This window comes from Pogona vitticeps, chromosome 5 (genome assembly GCF_051106095.1).
Source record: "Pogona vitticeps strain Pit_001003342236 chromosome 5, PviZW2.1, whole genome shotgun sequence".
In the NCBI taxonomy this organism is placed as follows: Eukaryota; Metazoa; Chordata; class Lepidosauria; order Squamata; family Agamidae; genus Pogona; species Pogona vitticeps.
Window position 1 is genome coordinate 111,050,214 of NC_135787.1, and position 14,952 is coordinate 111,065,165.

The 14,952-nt window shown below is 39.6% G+C and overlaps 1 protein-coding gene across 8 annotated transcripts in view; it reads right to left on the reverse strand.

The window, feature by feature from the left end:
- Positions 1-14,952, reverse strand: part of FRMD4A (FERM domain containing 4A) — a 605,541-nt gene that overhangs the window by 155,707 nt on the left and 434,882 nt on the right. For all 8 annotated transcript variants that reach the window (XM_073000747.2, XM_073000748.2, XM_073000749.2 and 5 more), the window contains one exon: positions 3,394-3,488. In XM_073000747.2, the coding sequence (XP_072856848.1) occupies positions 3,394-3,488 (95 nt within the window). The remainder of the gene's footprint in view (positions 1-3,393; positions 3,489-14,952) is intronic.

Here is a 14,952-nt window from a genome sequence, read left to right on the forward strand (position 1 = left end):
GCCACCCAGAATGTCTGGAAAAGCCTTGCAAACAGAGACAGCCAAACTGCCTTTCAAGAGCTTTTGAAAACACAGCTGTTTCTCTCTCTCTCATGCACACACATGTGCAAGTGTGTGTGTGTGTCCGTGCATGCACAAATATACACATACATCGACAGTTACTACAATGCTTCTCTCAATTTACCATGGGGAAAATAGTTTTGTATTATTTTCTCTTATAAAACTGAAGATGGTCAATAGGAGAGATTTCTTCCAAAGAATGGTACAAGTAGTACGATAGAAGCCGAGCTCTGATACATAAAAAATGAAAATGAAAATAAAAAAAGGAATTTCCTGCATCCCACAATCTTTCCCAGTATCTCTTGGGAATCTTGGTAGTTGTAGCCTCCCAGCCCCACCTAACCTTTCCAAGTTCTAGACCAATGGTTACCAACCCTGGGTCTCCAGATGGATTACAATTCTCAGAAATCAAGGCTTCTTGCAATTTTAGTCCAAGAACATCTCAGGAATGCAAGGCTGGGAAAGACTGTTCTAGACAGACAGTGCAAAAGGGAAGGCATCTGATCCCTGCTTAGCCAGAGACACTGAATGAAAAGCTAAGATGTCACTGTCCCAAACACAATTGGGATGAACACTTGAGTTATAGTACTGTAATGTAATCCCCCACATGCAACTTATCTGCTCGCAGAGCAGCATTTAAGTTCCTTGAATCCTTTTAAAGGATAAAGGTGGAATAAGTAAGTAAGTAAGTAAGTAAGTAAGTAAGTAAGTAAGTAAGTAAGTAAGTAAGTAAGTAAGTAAGTAAGTAAGTAAGTAAGTAAGTAAGTAAGTGAGTGAGTGAGTGAGTGAGTGAGTGAGTGAGTGAGTGAGTGAGTGAGTGAATGAATGAATGAATGAATGAATGAATGAATGAATGAATGATCCAATGCAGGAAACATAGCTAAGTGTTCCTAGGTGCCTGGATGTAAAATTGGGGGATTCTAAGGTTTTATTGTGAAAGTAACTTTTCCAGTTTCCAGTAATTTCATAGAATTACATATGAGACCTTCCTCTCTCACATACACACATACACACACGAACCAGACACAGATGCATAACTTTTTCCCTAACAGCCTTTCTCTTAAGGGGTGATGGTTAAGACTGTAAAACATTTTCAAAATCTTTCAAATATGAGCATTAGTATTTAAAAATAAATGTTACAGCAGGACTATCTAATGCTGGTCACATTGCAGAAACTAATGGCCTTACATTAATAATAGAAACTATCAAGTCACAAGCATGAATGTTGCTCTTATTGATTTTCTATTCAAGCTGTCATGAGATGGTAAAGCTAATGAATAGAAATCATCTCTATAAACCATTTCTAAATAAATTATACCTGCAGAGATTTTCCTTTTAAGTTAAAGAAATTCTTTCATACTATTTTAGGGTTGCCTCCACACAAGCCTCCCACTTTCTTTAAACACACAATTTAAACTACTGTTGAGCATATTTTCTAGGGCTCTTGATAGCCTGGTGTTTTTTTTAAAGCAAGTTAGCTTTAGATTAGATTAATTTTTCAATTCAAAACCACACACTATGTCGATACAGAGGTACTTGGAAGATTTTCCACATTATGACAATATATTTTTCCTGACTGAACAGCACACAGTACGAATATCTATAATCAGTGTGCCTTGACCAGCCTGATAGCTATCACCTATGCAGTCACCTATGCAGTTGCTGTGACAACAGCCAAAATCTATGTCAACATTTCTATCAACCATCATCTTCCTCTAGCTTCTGCTCTCTAGGTTCAGTGTGGCCCACAGAAGGTCTGAAGGCACTTAGTTATTTACTGTGAGGAAATTCACTCTAATGCTGCTTGCTCAGCTTCACAACTAGAAGTGCAAGCAGTACAATGGTGTGGGTCCTACCATTAACATCCTGTCAGTGACTAGTGCAAGCAGCTGAATTCCCCCATGCTTCATGCTCCTTCCCAACCGGGAGACCCAAGGTGGCTGCTTCCTCTAACAATGAGTAAAAGGAAGGCATCATCAGGCGAAGATGGATACTACCCATCCATGGCCCTCCACAAGCCAGATGACATAAAAAAAGAATTAATATTAACAGTTTCATAACTTGTGATAGAGAATTGAACATTTATTTATTTTCTTTGTTTCTTTCTTGCTTCCTAGCCCAAAAGAACATTAAAAAGTTTCTTTCTATAGAATATCCATGCCAAATAATACATTATGCAAATGATACAACAAACAAAACCAAAAGAATCAAGCAAATCAATTTGAACTCAGTAAAAACAACTATATTTCCATCAGTAAATGGAAAATTGATTGCATTCATGCAGAAACATTGATCACAACAAGTGGTCAGCTTACTCTTGACTCACAAATTGCACATTTCACAAAAAAAATGGGTTTTTCACCAGGCAAACTACAAAGGTTCCACTGGAGATACTTAATATTCCTAAGCAGTTAAGTTAATATGGAAATAATTAATAAGGAAATTTTGAAATCATTGTCCTTAATGTCCTTAAATGACAGGACAAAGTTAGCTGATTAATGACTCCCACTGGCAACATAATTGTTACTTTCAGTCCTCACATTCACTTGCAGGTAAGCATGCACATCTGTTCCTGTCCAGATAATGCGATTGTGAGGAACCTTAGTGCACAGTTCCCACTAACATTTCACTGAAAACAATTTCCAATGTGCTCACAACTTAGAAAGGTTACTCTAGCTCTCAGAAACTCCAGTGGGAGATTCTGGGAGCTGAACCATAGAAGGGTAACTATTATAATCTCTCATTGTGCAGGTACAGTATAGTACTTGGGGGGGACAGATGTTTTGCCATGGGTGAAAGATCAGTTACTCATCTTGAAGATGCTAACTAAATATGTAGCATTTTCTAGCATCCAATGCACTTTTTTTTTGTTCTAGTGACTATGCAATAAATGGTTAACTGGGAGAGCCCTCCTCCATTTAAAGGGATTTGCAAAGTAAAAGAAGGGAGGTGAAGATATTATGTTTAACAAAGAAAAATAAACAGAAGATTTATTTTTCTTGATGGATGCATTTGAATTCTAGTTTCAGATGGTAATTGTTTTGGGCTAGATGATTAAAATATTTATAGAGCCTGCAGTTATATATGCTGGGAAAAGCCCACTGTGGCCCTCCAAATGTTCTTCAGACAGAAGGATTATGGAAATTGAATTGTTCCCTGTGGTTGCCACAACACTTTGAAAATCTAGATGATACATCCTGCTATCACATAAAGATGTGGCTTTCTCCCCTGCCCCACACAGATTTTTTCCTTTCTTTTTGCAGTTTGTATGAAAGATTTTTCTTCATCCTATCAAGTTAGGATTTTATTATACCACAGTAATAAAACACTTACGTCTCATCTGTGAAGGCAATTCCAAAGTACTCCTTCTCTTTCAGGTTGAAATGTGATGCCACCAGGTCTAGCAACTCCTTGGCCAAAAGCTTTGGCTAGAAAATAAGAAGAAAAATACACATTCAGCATGGCAGAATTAGTGTGGAAAGCTGGCAGCAGCAGGGAGGGGGGCAGATCAAAAAGGGAAGAGAGACATTTGTGTCCTTTGAATCTATCTGGAGATGACTTCATGAGACATGGACAGAATGGCAATATCATCTATACAGCTGGAGGTGCCAACAGAAACCAGCTGAGCCAGGCTCTAAACAAATTTATATACTGTACTACTGTGCTCTTTGCACCTGGTGGTGCCTGGTAGAGACAGCTCTTTGCCATCCAGCCCATTCTGTAAATAAGCAATTATGTTACATAGGCAGAAGGACAAGCACCAGCCTCTAAGCTTAACTCCCAATGTATGGTGTGGTGCATGTTGACAACAGACTCTTTTCTCCAACAACTGCAGATAATCCTTTCCAGCTGAGCATCATGGCAGAAAAGTCACAATAGCCACAAACATTAGTAAAGTCAATAATCACTGCATAAAAAGACTTACTCCCTAGATAGATTTCTCCCACATATCTGAATTAATAGTTATTTTCTTCCATAGCTTTCATCTGTTCAGAGCAACCTCCCCTAATTTGGTGCTCCTCAGCTATGTTGACTCTAGCGCCCATCAAACTCAGTCTGTATGCCCTGTTTTGGTTTGTCCAATTTCTATTCAACAAGTAGTAGCCTCAGGGCTGTTATAAGAATTTTGCCTCAGGGAGGGCTAACCATTCCAGAGAATGCAACTAGGTAGAAAAATAATGTTTTCAAATAATATCCACTCCTTCTAGATAAGACTTACGTGAAGCAAGGACCGTCTATGGGATATAAATTCTTTTATATCATACATTCCACATTATGTAAAATTCTGGGGCACAGTCACATGAAGGAGGACTGAAAATACAGGAGGCTGAGAATACTACTGTATTTGCTGGCATATAAGATGATTTTTTTGGCCCAAAAACATGCTTCCAAGTGGTCTTATACACTGGGTGCAATTCAGTTGGGCCAGGAAGGAGCTGCCACCACTGTTGAGTGAGTGAAGCGGGGCTGTGCCGGCCGGGGAGGAAGGCAGGTGGGCAGGCAGGTGGTCGGTCCGGACGGAGGGAGGGAAGCAGAGCCGGCCATGCCTGAGTGACCAGAGCCTGCAGCCAGGCTGCCCGGTACCCCAGGCCGCTGAGCCAGCTGCCCGCCTGCCCACCGCCGGAGAGCAGCTTGCCCTCCTACTCCGCTGCCGCCGCCTGCCTGGCTGCTTCCCCTCCTCCTTGCCCTCCTTGCCGCTGGGCCAGCTGCCCGCTCATCCGCCACCAGAGATCCGCTTCCCCTCCTTCTCACCCTCCTCGTTGCTGGCCATGAACTTCCAGGGAGGGCCAGGCAGCGCTCCAGGTAGCTGCCACCGGAGCAGAGCCGTCCACTCCATATTTTGAGTGGAAATGTTGGGGGGTCGTCTTATACTACCAGTCATCTTGTACGCCAGCAAATACGGTAGCTAATATTTATGTAATTACAATACATCTGCAAATAACCACTCACTAAATCATCTGTGGTAACTATCTAATGGTTCTATATGAAATGGCAGTGAGCATGCTTTGCAAAAAGCTTTAAAAGAAAATATGATTAAATTACTGGGGAAGAAACCTCTTCTGCAATTTTACATGCAAAGTCAGACTTTGAAAACATCCTGGTTTGTAGTTCAATGTTGTATTCCGCAGTACTACATCTGCTTACCTATAAATATACCATACGTCTAATTCCAATAAACAAAGATCAGGCTAATATACTACCCTTTATTCAGCAAGATGGCCAGCATGATTAAACTCATATTAAAGGTGTGGAAACTGCTGTTTATCTTCGTTTTTTAAAGGCCATCTAGTGAATTCACGACAGATCTAACATTTAAACTGGAGAGACTTCCTAATTAGCAGCATTATTTCCTAACCACTACACTAGAATGGCTGCAGGTATTCTACAAGATTTGGCACCTGAGCAACAGCAACAACAGCTGCTGAGAACATCTTGCTGTTCCTCGAAATACTTAATAAGCTAAATAAACACAAAGTGTTGCTCCTTGCTTCTGTGGACAGGGAACCACTGATTGCTAACTAGGCATGAAGTCATCCTTCTGGAGTATACTACAGATTACATGATAGGATTTCCACCTACCCACTGGCTCACATCCTCCTAGCTCCCCCACCTTGTTTCCTGTTTTGTATAATCTACAGTTTTGTAGCAAAACAATCTTGGTTGCAAGCAAATTTCCTTCCTGGCTCTCACTTCATTAGGGCTGGATATGGAGTTAATAATCAAGGATCTCTGCTCCTGAAAGCTATTGCAAAAACCACATTACTTTTAAAAAAATATGCTGCATTAGATAAGAAAATACAGCCCTTTATTCAGGATATATGCAAATCAGGAAGATGAGACACAGCCAGCATTGGCTGTAGTTTAGTCATTATCTTGGCTTCCCTGACCGGAGAAGGGGTGGTGGAGTAAGACTGTGATGTTAAGACTGGCTTCCCATTCTCCAGTATTACTTTCCATCCTACATTTTGCTTGCAGGTGTGAAAAGTTAGCATTCTTTTCAATATTCCTGGTTGGTGTGTGGCCTTCCAAATGTAGTTGAACTTTAACTCCAATCAGTCTTAGCACAGCCAATGATGAGAGATGATAGGACCTGCAATTCAACTACATGTTACCTACATGGGAAATCACCCTGAGGGAGACCACAGCTGCGATACAAGGATATCTGCAAGTGGGATCTGAAGGCCTTAGAAATGGACCACAACAGATGGGAAACCCTGACATCTGAGCGTTCAGCCTGGAGGCAGGCGTTGCATCACAGCCTCTCCCAATTTGAAGAGCCCCTTGTCCAGCAGGCCAAGGCAAACAGGCAGTCCCGAAACCAGCAAAATCAGGGAGCTGGACAGGGGACAGATTGCATTTGTCCTCAGTGTGGAAGGGATTGTCACTCTCGAATTGGCCTTCTCAGCCACACTAGATGCTGTTCCAAGACCTCTTGTCCACAAATTACATATATGGACAATCAAGTGCTAAGGCACACCGACGTCTTTCAGAACAATCCATAGCTTTTCATGACTCACACAGTCAAAAGCTTTGCTGTAGCCCTTGTTAAATAACTTCTTCCTTGGCCTTTCAGAGTGGGTTATTAAAGTTAGGATGTATGTGTATGTATGAGAAATGGGCCCTTTAGGAGAGAAGGAAGCCTCTACTAGTCTTTTTATGCAAACATGGCAGCAGGGTTACACGTTATGTATCTATTATAAAAGGGGAACCACTGATATAAACCATAGACTGATCTTCTGAAAGTCTTTGGTGTGTTCCAGTAGCCAGCAGATATTTGCAAATATTTGCAAACACCTTTTCAGAATCCAGCTTGAACATCAGGAATTTCTCTCTCCATATAAGGTAAAAGCCTTTGTTGAAACACCTTGAGCATCATGTTGCTTGTATGGATAATTCAATGTACATTCAACAGTGATAAGCAAAACCTTTATATTTACAGGCTGTCAAGTCAACTTCAACTTAAGGTAATTTTCTAGGACTTTCTAAGTACAGAGTACACAGAAGTGGTTTAGCATTTCATTTTTCTCATGCTGGGACTGTATAGTTTGCCCAAGGCTATACTGGATGTTTTTTTTTCAAGGGCACAATGGGAATCAAATACTCAACCAGACGTGTAACCCAACTAGTGATTTATTTCAACAACCAGTTAGTCACAGGTGTTGCGGAGGCAAGCAACTAGACATAATAATTGTTATTATATTGACATTTCTACCTATTTAGCATTCCAAAACAATTAAAAAAATCAATTGATAGAAATACCATCAAGGACAAAAAGAAATCCAGCAAAAATCTGCTTTGTCACATCTGTATACATATATATATATATGTGCTGTTTAGTCAGGGTGAGTACCTATGTTCTGCTGTCAAATTTGCTAATAATTTTAATAGCAGCAGCCAAATAACTACCCATTTTAAAACCCTGGTTGACTGGAGGGAATTTTTACTAATCCTCAGATTTTGACTTTATTGTACCAGGTGTTTTAAAGTAACATAATTAAGATTTTGTCGTTGATTAATCTAACAAGCAAAATACAAAAAGTATAAAATATTGAAAATAAATGAGCATTTGAAATAAATGATTTACAAGGGTCTTTCCACACAGATCAGGATTCCCCATGATAACCAAATTGAAGGCTTGTTGTCAAGAAGGGAAGATGTAGGTTAATTAATGCCAAGTGGGTACTGACATGACCAAATAAAAGCTGCAGGGTTCAATTATAATGATGTTATCTAATTGCAGACCTGTGTATATACAGAAGGAGCTCTGGTGTACCTGGATTGCCCAGAGCAGCAGCTGTCTCTTTATAGAGAGTCTAGAATAGTAAGTCTGCATGTTGATCTCTAGAGACTTCAGTACTGAAGGTTGCAACAGAGATATGCGGATCCATGTTCACTCGAAAAGCAAAAGTAATGAGCAATGACCTATTTTCATTCAAGTCAAACAAATGGTTCATTAGAAATGTTGGTAGCATCTTACTGTCCCTTTTCAGTTTGCAATTAAATTTCTTGACTTTGTTTTTCAGAGGCTTTTTTTCTCATTAAACAAAAATGTGCTTTGGCTAGTACTGCCACAGAGACTGATGACTAACAGGAACTCAGGACCACAGATACAAAAAGGTTGAAACAGTAGATTTACATACTGTACAGTTCTTGCTTCCTACTCCTATTGGAAAGTTGTCATGATCAAAGTTGCTTGACCATAACATAATCAAGACAAGCGGCTTCAGTATGTGTAACCAAATGTATCCAAATTACTGGCACTATTTGTGCTATCACTATTTCCACTGTACTTGCACAACAGAGAAGCTAAAATAAAACAATGTCCTGTCTGTCTTACTGCCAGAAACAACTTTCAATTCAATTCTATAAATTCAAACTCTGTGTCAGTTCTGTCTTTTTCTGAATTCTATGAGAATTAAAATGATTAATTCAGTGAAATCTAATTCAGTAAGAAGCTGCTTTGCTGTCATTAACTTACTTCCTCAGTTCTTCTGACTCTTTGTCAAGCCTAGTTCTTTCCACAGAGAAATAACCCAATTATTAATCTAGCTGGTGTATTTCTAAGCAAATAAAAGGAATATGCGATCTATATGTAATGTAGGATATCTATCAGTACAAATGTTACAGAAGTATGAAATAATCGTCTTTGCAGTTATCTTTTAATTAGCACACACTGTCATAAAGCCATGCAAAAATTACTCAGGCTGAAGATTTGAGTTGCAGGGTTTTGTACAACGAATCGTTTTCATTACAGGTCAGATTTACCTCTTTAAAAAATCCACATTAATAGATATTATGCTATTCAGTGAAGCTGTAACTGATCTATATAAAAATTACTCAACAAAATCTATGGAGAAACCGCTTACACAGAAAAGAGTATTTTCTTCTAATGGTTAAATAATATTGCCATTATGGCTTAATGAAGCAAACATTATTCAAACAAGTGCTGGCCAGTGCCTGCTTCAGAAAGTCAGTGGTTTACTCTGAATTGCCTGTCTCTCATTCACACAGGAAAATGAAACCATTTGTTCCTAGCATGCACCTGAGAGAACAAAAGGGTGATATTAGTGTAGTTGATGTGTTTCCTGAAAAGATCAACATGGCATGTGGATTCAGGGATGAGATAACAAAGGCCTAAAGAAAAGAAAAGAAAACTCCCCAAGCTATTTGAATCTGTGCTCCTGTTTGGAATTCAATTAACCTGTCATCCTATAGGTAATATAATGATCTGAAAGTAACTGATGCAGCTGTGCTGTTAACAGGTATCAGCCTAGTTATTCCCTGGATGGGCAACCGCCACAATGACTCATTCTGAACTTTTGACACATGTGTGACAAAGGAATAAATAAATGGTTAAAAGCATTCAAAGAACAAGAATATAACTTTCCTCTAACCAAAGTGATTTTTGAATGGGTTGTTTGCTTTAAATAGCAATCTCCAAATGCCTGAAGTTTTCTCTTAAGGTCAAGAAGGATCAATATAGAATAATCTCAATTAATTTTTTAGTCAGTCTGTAGTTATGATTACAGCACTTTTCACCATCTCATTCAGGCTGAACACTCTCTGCCTTTCTGTATGAATGAATGAGCAGCGAAACAGGTGAGACTGAATGCTCTTTTGCACTGTTTTTACTTGCAGGTGATGCCCAATGATATGGAAGAAAGCCACTGTTAGTCAGAACTGATGAACAGTCAGACCTGGTATAAAAAAAGCCTCTCATGAAGTTTTATAGCAACTTTGTGCTTATGTGGACCACTGTTCAAATCTGACATATAAGATTTTCCTCCTGACAACAGGGCAAGGCATATGGGATCTTTCAATCTCTCTCCTTCTCTTTGCTGTTCCATTCTCCCAACCTTGCCACATTTCACAGCCACAATTATATTCTAAGCACAAAAGACTTCTGAGAAATTCCATCTTAAAAATTCTTGAACAATGTATGCAAGAATAGGCAAACAGGAGCCTACTAGTGTAAAAATAATCTGAGGAACACATGCAGGCCTCATGTATTCTTTTTTCTTCAGATCCTTTCCTCTCTCTTTTTAGGCATATTTGCTCCTCCTGCTTGCTGTTCTTGGTTTTATTAATGGTTGAGTTCAAAACCAAGGGCCTGTTCATACTTGTGAAAAATGGCATGACCCATCTGGTGCTTAAAAGACCCTTATATTCAGTGCAATCTATTTTTAACTCTTGGTGCCCATCCATGAAGGCAGAAGAAATTTTGCATCTCAATGAATCATCCCAAAAAGATTGCATGCCCTAGCTAGCCCTGTACCGGAAAAAATATGGGCCAGCTCTTAAAGGGGAAGGATGGGGCATTTTCAGCAGAAACACAAGCAGATGAGGTCTTTTTTTCCATGCCAAACAGTGCTATCAGAAACCATATACAATAACTATTTGCCAGGGTGGACGAGCTCTAAGATGCCATTCAATTGGGTGGAAGAGAAAAAGAGAAAAGAAAACATCAGAAAGCATGATTGAGTATTCCCTTTATTAGACCACTAAAAAATTGCAAACATAAGCTGTTTTTTGACCCTGTATAGACCATCAGGCCAGGGAGCACAGAATTGTAGATGGTGCAAAAAAAAAAAAAAAAAAAGGAAAGAGAGAGAGAGAGAGTATTCTAAAAATCATGGTCAGATATGTATGCCACGTTCCTTTAAAAACAAAAATAAATTTCAAAATAGGGGCTGCAGATTCATGTCAGAAGTATAGCTTTCAATTCCACCTCTGGTAGTCTTGATAAATCTCTCAATCTTGTTGAAGACTTGATAGTCGCTCAGCATTCTACCCACCCACCCCAAAACAAGATTTCCTTTTGGCTGGGGATATAAAAAAGGTAACCTCAAACAGTTTTGGAGGTCTTGCTTTTGAAAAAAAGTTTTAGTTTTTCCTTGTATGCCTAAATTATTCCACTGGCAAATGTGCAAATCCTAAACCACCCACCTTTCTATCTGGGAGAAGAGGCAAAAGAAACAGATCTGTTCAAGGAACACACACCTACGTGGCGAGCAGCCTAAACTAAGCACAATGCTTCTAACATTTGGGTATTCCAATGTGCAGAATTAGCATACCTTGGAACAGTGAAACACTGTTTCTGTCAGTAGCAGTATAACGAGACAAACACTAGATGTTCCTAACTCTAAAAGAATAAGCTGTTTACACATGCAAGATAACCACATGAAGCAACTGTGCCTGGATTGTACCACATCAGCTTGCATATGGAGAAAATGGGGGAAGGTATGGATATGGCATACATTCCTGTGTCTGTATTGAACTGGGGTGAAGAGGAGTGTGTTTGTTTGTATATACTGTACAAATACAAACACACACAACTGCAGCTTCTCAGTAAGCATCACTTAAAGGTAAAAACAAAAACAAAAAAACCCTGCACAACACTGTTTTAGACAATAAATATATATTTGTGAACATCGCGTGTAACTGATTTTTTTTCTGCAACAGATGGCACTCAGATGAAAAATTATGTTGCAAGCAGAGTTCAAAGGAATGAGTTAGAATCAAAGCATTAAATAAGCCAAGTTGTTACCATACTAGATATTTACACATAAGGTATTAAAAATAATCTTGGTACAGGCACTTTCTGTCATGTGTCGAATCAAAGTTGGTTAGAACCTTCCATATTCCTTGCTAGGTTACACAGACTGACAGAAAACATAAGAAGCATAAGAGGTTCAAGTGTGCTTTTAAGTGTGAAAATGGCTTCCCTCTTCTCAGTACCCTCATCTTTTTTATATCTTCTTGAAAGGCAATGGATTCTCTCCCATCCAACTAGTACTACAATTACAAAGTACCTGCAGTGGAAAATTGTGTACAGTGTTTGCATTAGGATCTGGAAAGTTAGCAAGGTACCACCGCCTTAATTACAAACAATAAAGCTTCAGATTGCTACTCTCAGTGATGGTTTATCTGCGGGACAATTCATAGCTTAAACAATTAAGCATTGCTAAACTATGACTTAGTGTGAAATGCAAAGGCAACCAGTCTCTGTACACATGCAATATTGTCTGGGTCTCATTTTCCCTGTAGCAAGAATCTTTCAAAAAGCACCCTCAACTGAAGTTTCTGGTTTCTTGCTAAGGTAAATTTACTTACTTAAGGCATAACAAAGCAAACCCATTTTTTTTGTAAAAATTGAAGGGGAAATTGGCAAGGTTTTCCAGACACAAAAGAATACAGTAAATGTATTTCAAACATATATTTCAGGAAACATATACGTAATATCTTTTTTGTTTAAAGTTTTGAAAATCTTTATTTTATACAGCTGTGTTTGCAACAAAGAAAAAATGAACAAGTATTCCAAAGAATTAGTCTGAATGTATGTAGGGCAGAGCACCTTTCAAATGAGCTTCTTCTCAATTTTCTAAAGATATGTGATAGGTGAGGTCAAAAAATACAATTGTGTTACAGAACTATCCAACTGTATCATGCATGCCCGATCAAACCTTAAATATAATCACGTCAGAGTCTCAAAGAGTCAGGCCTGGCAGAGACCTCTCATCACCAGAAAGTCAGGATCAGAGGTTGGTAAAAATTCAAATGAAGAAACATTCAAACAACATTTTCATCCTTCATCTTTTTAAAACATGTGTTTTGTTAATGATGTATTATGTTTAAGTTACCTTTTCAGCAAAAGCTACCACAGAGGTCATCATCTGCATTTCAAAAGATTTCATCATAACACTATTGGATAAAAAGATGACCTTAGATAGTTTGCACCTCTTGGACTGCAAGCCTCTGTAACTCTCCAGTAGGCCCAATTTTGGCTCAGTTGTAGAAGCAACAGGTGTGTGTGTGGGGGGGGACACTGCTCAAAATGCACTAGATCCTACTAATCTGGAGAAGTGGAGGTGGAATATTTCTCCTGGTTTAATCTATCAGTGCAGCTGCTGACTACATAGTTAAGTTGACCTATTTACATTTTCTGAATGTAAAACACAAAGTGAAAAGCTAGCTAAAAAAAATGGTAGAAGCAGTTTGGATGAGACAGCATTCAGCATAAGTGTGTCTTTTTACTCAGGTGCACTGTTCTGGGGCAAAAAAAAATTGGGATTACCTGCTCCACTGAAGATGATCCCAGCACTGGTCTTCCTCCGAAGGCCTCAAGCTCTGACCTTTTAAGCAGTTATTTTAAAGGGAGGGGTGTATGGTTCCAAAAAAGTCCACAAAAAACACACACTCATGGGCAGTGGTTAAACCGCTGTACTGCAGCCAAAACTGTGCTCACGACCTGGGGTTCAAATCCCAGGCAGCCAGCTCAAGGTTGACTCAGCCTTCTATCCTTCCGAGGTCGGTAAAATGAGTACCCAGCTCGCTGGGGGGGGGGGCAATGTGTAGCCTGCATAATTAACTTGTAAACCACCGAGAGAGTGTTTTAAGCACTATGGGTGGTATATAAGCAGCACAGTTTGCTTTACTCAGCCTTGCTCAGAGTATCTTTTTCCACCAAAGAATATCGCAACTTGTTCTATAGGAAGAATTCCAGGATATCTCCACCATTTCACTGAACTTGATTACCATGAGGAAAAATCCACATTGCACACTTCTTCTGTTCTTGAAACGTTATGGAACATCATGCAAATAAAATGTGCCTCCTGAATAATTCTTCTTACATGCATGTATGCACATACACACATACAGTGGTGCCTCGCTTAGCGATCGCTCCGTTGAGCGATGAATTCGCATAGCGAGGGGGTCCGGGCCATCGCTGGAGTGTTCGCTCAGCGATGGCCCCTATGGCGTTTTTTCGCTGTGCGACGATTGCTAAGCAATTCGCTTAGCGATTTTCGCACAACGAAGCGGGGGGAAAACAGCTGATCGCGGTTCCAAAATGGCCACCGCAACTTTTCCCGCCGCACCCTCGCTTTGCGAGGGCCCGAAAATGGCCACCCCTATGGAGAAGCTTCGCTCAACGGTAAGTTTAGGGCCCATTGGAACGCATTAAACCAAGTTTAATGCGTTTTAATGGGTTTTTTTGTTCCGTTGAGCGATGTTTCTCATAGCGATGGTTAATCCGGAACGGATTAACCTCGCTATGCGAGGCACCACTGTATTAGCATGTGCACAGATACAGATGCCATTTTCATGCAGGCACAGTATCAGAAAGTAAATCTGAACAACAATGATTCACCCAGTTGGGATGCTCTGTTATAGTTCTATTTAAGCAATAATAGTATGATAATAAGCATCTCTGGATAGGTCAGTCAGTGAGTTAGGTATCTGGCTGTGGAGCCAAAAGGAGTTTGATTCACCACTGTGCCTGCTAAGAGAAGAGCCAGCCTATGTAGCCTTGGGTAACCTGCACAATTCTAGGATGCCCCCAGAATAAGGGAATGGTGAACCACTTTTGAATACTCTCTACCTAGAATACTCTGAAAAGGGTCGTTGTAAGTCAGAATTGACTTGATGACACACAATTATTAGTAATGAGCTCCTCTAGTTGACTGTGAAGAGGAATCCCCATCACATACTCCTCAATTCATCAGAAGTATGTACTGAAGTCAGGGCTCAGTTCATCTCTTGGGAACTCAGGCACCATAACACACAATTGTAGTTAAGTGAAATTTATTAAGACTGCCAAGAAAGGAAGGAGAAGAGAAAAAGAATAATAAAGATAAAGTAATTACAAACCTCTCTCACACACCAGAACTTAAAAGTTGCAAAGAAAAAGTCAGAATCAAATTCTCAGATTTCCAGCCATGGAAGTGTAAAGCACAGCTGTGATGGAGCTGAAGTTTTTTTTTTCTCTCCCTGGATGCTAACATTTAAAGACTCTCATCTCCACCTCCAACAACCATTATGGCATCATGTTACTCATGCCAATTTTAAATGATTATTGGTTCATGGAAACAAAGCCTAGCATATGCCTAGCCT